The sequence below is a fragment of the Melanostigma gelatinosum genome (assembly GCF_949748355.1).
Source record: "Melanostigma gelatinosum genome assembly, chromosome: 24".
NCBI lineage: Eukaryota > Metazoa > Chordata > Actinopteri > Perciformes > Zoarcidae > Melanostigma > Melanostigma gelatinosum.
The window spans coordinates 320366-326004 of record NC_136657.1 but is presented as its reverse complement, the minus strand read 5'-3'; the positions used below and the strand labels follow the sequence as shown (position 1 = coordinate 326004).

At 47.0% G+C, this 5639-nt stretch overlaps 1 protein-coding gene across 1 annotated transcript; it reads right to left on the bottom strand.

Annotated features, from left to right (window-relative positions):
- Window positions 1-3993, bottom strand: donson (DNA replication fork stabilization factor DONSON). Its single transcript, XM_079296734.1, has 12 exons — window positions 3481-3993; window positions 3220-3294; window positions 2934-3134; window positions 2530-2708; window positions 2318-2393; window positions 2051-2153; window positions 1834-1927; window positions 1518-1658; window positions 1170-1368; window positions 947-1016; window positions 709-839; window positions 1-298 (listed from the first exon to the last, which is right to left on the bottom strand). Exons 1-12 carry the CDS (start codon window positions 3916-3918, stop codon window positions 158-160), a joined length of 1848 nt encoding a protein of 615 aa, XP_079152860.1. The 5' UTR covers window positions 3919-3993; the 3' UTR covers window positions 1-157.
- Between the last annotated feature and the right edge of the window lie 1646 nt (window positions 3994-5639).

Genomic DNA, 5639 nt, shown 5'->3' with positions numbered 1-5639 from the left:
CTTGAAAGGTGTTTGTATCAGCACTACTGAATGTAGTACTGGTTTAACGCCACGTGTCTGGTGGGTCATCTCTTAAAGGTACAGTGGAACAGGTTTCTAGCCTTGTTGCCACCACAGCAGCAGTGCAGCGCTTACATTGTTAGAGAACACCGCTCCATCACTTCTTCCACATGTAGCTGTAGTTGCTCATGTTGATGTGAGTCAGAGCAGTCTTGCCCAGGCTGGAGGGCTGCTGGAGCTGCTGGAGGGAAGCAGGATGGAGACCACAAGCAGACAGGTCCACCGACCCACCAGGACACTGCAGACGCACAGAGACAGCTGGACTAAGAAAGACAACCGGCATTCTTTAATCCGACGCTGATGCCGCTTTCTGTGGCGGGACAGCTTGGACGCATCAATGGAACCTCAATGGAACCTCTGCACGTTAGCTGTTACTCAATGGAACCTCTGCACGTTAGCTGTTACTCAATGGAACCTCTGCACGTTAGCTGTTACTCAATGGAACCTCTGCACGTTAGCTGTTACTCAATGGAACCTCTGCACGTTAGCTGTTACTCAATGGAACCTCTGCACGTTAGCTGTTACTCAGTCAGGCAGGACTGTGCTGCCCACCGGCTGCTAACAGCTAACGCTAACTAGCTCTTTTCTCTAGTGCATGAAGTTATGAATGAAGTTTGATCTGTTCATTGAAGTACATGGCTGTCTTACCTGTTGCTTGGTGGTGTGTGTGTTCATGACAGCGGTAGGTGTGTGACTGTAAAGAGCAGCTGAGAAGTTCCCTTTCTGTGCGGACCGAAGGAGGGTTGTGACGGTGTGGAGGGAGGAGGGGAGGATAGGTCCTAAAGGAAGGAGGGGAAAACTAGTTCAACGTTACATCGAACAATGCCTCCACAGATTCTACACTCCAACGCCCTCAAATAGCAGAACGGATCACTAGCCGAGGTACCTGTGATCTCCAGACTGCTGATGTTCTGGTAGGTCGAACCAACCTGGCTCTTCACATTCACACTGCGGGCCTGAAAAACAGACAGATGTAGACATAGCAACAGCAGTGTGTGCCTTTACTCTGTGTCTGTGTGTATACTGTGTGTGTTCACACCTTCAGTGTGTGCATCGTGTGTGTGTTCACACCTTCAGTGTGTGCATCGTGTGTGTGTGTGTGTTCACACCTTCAGTGTGTGCATCGTAGCTCCCCTGAAGGCGCTGGGAGCCAGGAGTGTTGGGGGTAACCCGGCCTGGGAGCCCGCTGCAGCCACCAGACCCTTACAGCTGATGAGGAAGTTGATGAGGGTGAAGGTGTGCGGTCCCTCCACACACACCACAGACTCCGGCTTGTGGTCCAGAGACACAGTGGGACCTTCCTTATGACTACACCAGTGGTCAAGGAGCTCTGACTGGTTGTGACATGGCATTGGACACATGGTGTTTGTGAACCCGAGCAAAGCTTAAGTTTAGTTAAGTGGCGTGAAACACAAATAGGACAGCTGACGGTCGGTGTCAGAGAAGCAGGAGGATACAGTTGCATGGTGATGCTGTCTGGCTTCTTGATTTTGTCCTGGACACCCATCTCCTTCAGCCAGGAGAAGCTGCCGTCTTCATCATCATTCTCTCCATCGTCACCTGCCGGACTCTCCTCGCCCTCTTTCACCTCAGGACACCTACAATTCAAGTTATTATCCACAATGTCAGCAAAATCATCTGTTCAATGGATTAGGTTTGACCCATGGCACATGCACATATGTTCTTCTTCATCCCATACAGTCAGTGTAATCCCCCTGAGACATGATTTTCACACACACATCCATACTATCACAGAGGAGATGACACACTTACTCCTGCTCTTCCTCCTCTCCCTGCTGCACGCTCAGGTTCTGTTGCTCCCTGCTCTTCCTCCTCTCCTCCACTAGAGGGAGACTGAACTCTATACCTAAACAGAGACACAAGACCAATGAGCTCCCAATGAAATGCATTCATGATGCAGTCTCACTGAAGTATCTGATGATAGGAAGTTGAAAGTGTAGGATTTAGTGACTCGTAGCTGAGGACTCACCGTCAGCCTTCATGGCCTCTCTGAGGCCCCTGGTCGTAGGAGAGATGAAGGCCGTGATGCTGCTCGAGCCCCCGAGACCGGCTGCCCTGAACAACACTGTGAACTGACAGAAGAGAACCGATCACATGAAGGGGACTGACTGCAGTGTGCTGCTGTGAAGGTGTCCATTAGGACAGCCCCCAGTGGTGGTATCAAAGAAAGACACCATGCTCCATCCTCTGGAACCTAATTAGATCCAAAAACAGCCAAAACCTGAACGCCACCAACCTGATGGGAGCAGAGATAGAAGTAAGGACACAGTCGGGCCTTCAATAGACTGTAGAGAGACGACAGACTGACTGACCTGAAGAGCACAATCAGAGAAACAAGGCTGACAATGAATTGGATGTTTTTGTGCATGTTTAGTCCCAATTAGAGACAACTACATGGGAAAATAGAGTCCTCAATAGAGTGGCTTCATCGACTCTGTCCAGCCTCACCATTCACTCATGAGGCTCTGCTGCAGGGCTCGGTCTTGTGCCCAGGGGGTGCTTGTCCCAGTGAAGCGCCTCTCAGCGTTGATCCTGGGGAACAGAGGGATCCAGGGCAGGGAGGGGTGCTGCCAGTACACCAGACTCTGCTGGAAGGCCGCCCGCAGCTCAGAGCAGGACCTGGGATCCTGCAGGGACATGGGGAGGCTCAAGACACTTCTATGTTCATATTTCTCAAACTGTCTGTCTGAATATACCTGTATTCACCCTTTTAGTGCATTTCAGCGTAGCATTGCTACTTAATGGTTCTATACTACTTAATAACAGATGATAGCTTATTAGTTGGTTTAAATTCAGTATTAACATTATGACACTGCAAAGCAGCTGCTGTCCTGTCATGCGTAATAATCTACCTGTAGACTGTGAGGCAGAGTGCTGAACTGAGCTCTGCAGTGATGACTGAGCCCTGAAGCCTCCTCCTGGGCTTTGGGGTGCTCGGCCCATGACAGGGTGAGCGGGGAGGTGAAGAGGAGGCGGGTCTTCAGGCTCCAGTCCGCTGGGTACTCTGTGCAGATGGGAGGAGCTATGGAGGCCGGAGCAATGGCCTGGGGACTCTGGGAGGAGACGAGACGGGAGGAGACATGTTGAACACTAGTGGCTGTGGAACACAAGGACATGATGACGACAACAACAACAAACCTTCAGCAGTGGACTTTTAACATCTTCCTCCTCTTCTTCAAACAGAGAGGCATCTTCAGAGAAAGTGAGACACTCCTGCAGGAGAGGACAGAAAAATATGAATATTTTATAATCATATTAAAATAACACATCTGTCTAATGTGCCACGTGAACTACAGGGACATTGGACCACGCTCTGGTCCCGACTCACTACGTAACGTGAATTCACTGTGTGTATTTAGTTGTACGGTCGTAGTATTTATGTATTTATTATAAACCAACCTTGCTGGACATATCTTGGTGTTCCTGTTCCTCTGCCTCGGCCAGCCTGGCACTGAAAGGCAGACCTCCATGACACTCCGTCTTTGTTGACATGTCCTCCTCTCCTGTCCGTGTCCTCATCTTGTCCGCAGCTTCAGCATTCCCGTCGTCGTTATAAATGAGAAGTTTCTTTTTGGGGCTGAAAGTGTTCTCGATATTTGCGAACGGGTTTCTGCGCTTCATCCCACCTTCGGAGCGGTTCTGGTTGTTGAAAAGCGGCCCCGGGTAGAAAGGCCGAACGCATGCCCGCGGTGAGTCGCTTTGTCCGGGGCTGCCCGTGGAGCCCCGTCCGCTCGGGCTCGAGAAGACACTGGCGTCGCTACGAGTTCGCTTCCTCCTCATTCGCATGATTTCAGCCGGTCGCTTGAAACTGGGCGAATAGCCTTCCTGTTGAGACATCCTCAGGTGGATAGCTTTCTCAAAAACAACCGAACGACAAAACGTTTAGAAGACCGGAACCGCAGCTGTTTTCTTGTTGCGCCTTCCTTCCGTACAGTACAAATTTGGCGCGTAGCGTGCTGACGTAAAGTCTCCCTCGCGTGGTGCGTTTGTTGACTAAATAAAAACGGAAAACGGTACACCGCTTTTAGGAGGAAAATCTATTACTTTCCAAATGAAAAATACGACATTTGCAGTTTTCACCACGCAAGTGACTTGATTAACAAATACCATGACAACAAATCACATTGTTGTTGAGTTGTAATTGAAAATGTAAATTAATCGTGTGTCTGGTTTACTGTAAAACAATATGTTGTTGGTGTTAAGAATTACTATGAAAATGATTCATTAATATTTAATCCTGAATGAATAAAAATAAAACGCATTAACAGCAAAGCTTCTCCTAAAACTTCTCTAAACATAATATTGTGTATGCTATTTATATATAACAATTTTTCTATTGATATCTATGTCATTTTACACCTAAACGAAAAACACATTGCAAAACACACACAACTTACATGCAAAAATTATTCATATTATTGCAGTGGATTATTTGAATGTTTTTTTTCTAACAATAACAAGTTTGTGATATAGTGTGCCACATTTTGGATGTACTAAACCACTGCACACTTAACGGACTTATGAATAGAACAGAATAGAAATATACTTTATTCATCCCCAAGGGGAAATTTGTCTATGGCAGCAGCAAACAAGGTTACACAATAAAATAAAAATATTAAGTATGGAAAATGCACACTATGTGCAATATAATAAAATACAATAAAATAACAGAGCAGGACCTATTCAATTTTAGAAAATAAAGTAATACAAATGCAGAGTATATACACTAAATAGAATCGTATTAAATTAACCAAGTAGGAAAAAAATAAATAAATGATGGCTTCTTATCCAGTTTATTATTAAGTCTGTTGGTGTCTCTGGCTCCAATGCTGCTCCCCCAGCAGACTACAGGAGTACAGTGCACTGGCCACAACAGACCGGTAGAACATCTCCAACATCTTGCTGCACACGTTGAAGGATCGAAGTTTCCTCAAGAAGAAGAGTCGACTCCTCCCCTTCTTGTACACAGCGTTGATGTTGTTCTTCCAGTTCAGTCTGCTGTCGATGGAGACACCCAGGTACTTGTACTCCTCCACCATGTCCACATCCTCTCCCAGAACTCTCAGCGGTTGTGGAGCCGTCGTCTTCCTCCTGAAGTCGACCACCATCTCTCTGCAGTCATCAGAGAACTTCTGCAGATGGCATGACCCAGAGTTGTACTGGAAGTCAGTGATGTGGTGAACAGGAAGGGAGACAGAACAGTTCCCTGTGGGGCTCCAGACTTACAACAGCACACCAAGCATATGGTTTGGTATTACATCTCAAATATAATATATAAATACCCCCCCCCCCCCCCCCCACCCACCCACTCTCATTGCCATCACCACCTCTGTCACAGTGATTAATAGGACATTATGTAAATGTTGTGTCCCTTGTTAATTTGTCCCTCGTTTGTCATTACTGCTGGTCATCAATCACATCTGAAGCTCAGTCAGGCGCCATATGATGGCTGCTGTTAGAAATCAATTATTGTATCTGTTGGTAAGGTAGATGAGAGAAAACTAGTGCTTTAAGCCTCAAAACGCTGAGTCAGTTTTGAATTGATGGTGATTTTTATA

Excerpts from the sequence above, each read along its gene's own strand:
- donson (XM_079296734.1), bottom strand. The coding sequence starts at position 3,918 with ATGTCTCAACAGGAAGGCTATTCGCCCAGTTTCAAGCGACCGGCTGAA. Across the intron at positions 3,295-3,480 it reads ACCAAGATATGTCCAGCAAG|GAGTGTCTCACTTTCTCTGA; the intron begins GTTGGTTTATAA and ends CCTCTCCTGCAG. Across the intron at positions 2,709-2,933 it reads CTCTGCCTCACAGTCTACAG|GATCCCAGGTCCTGCTCTGA; the intron begins GTAGATTATTAC and ends ATGTCCCTGCAG.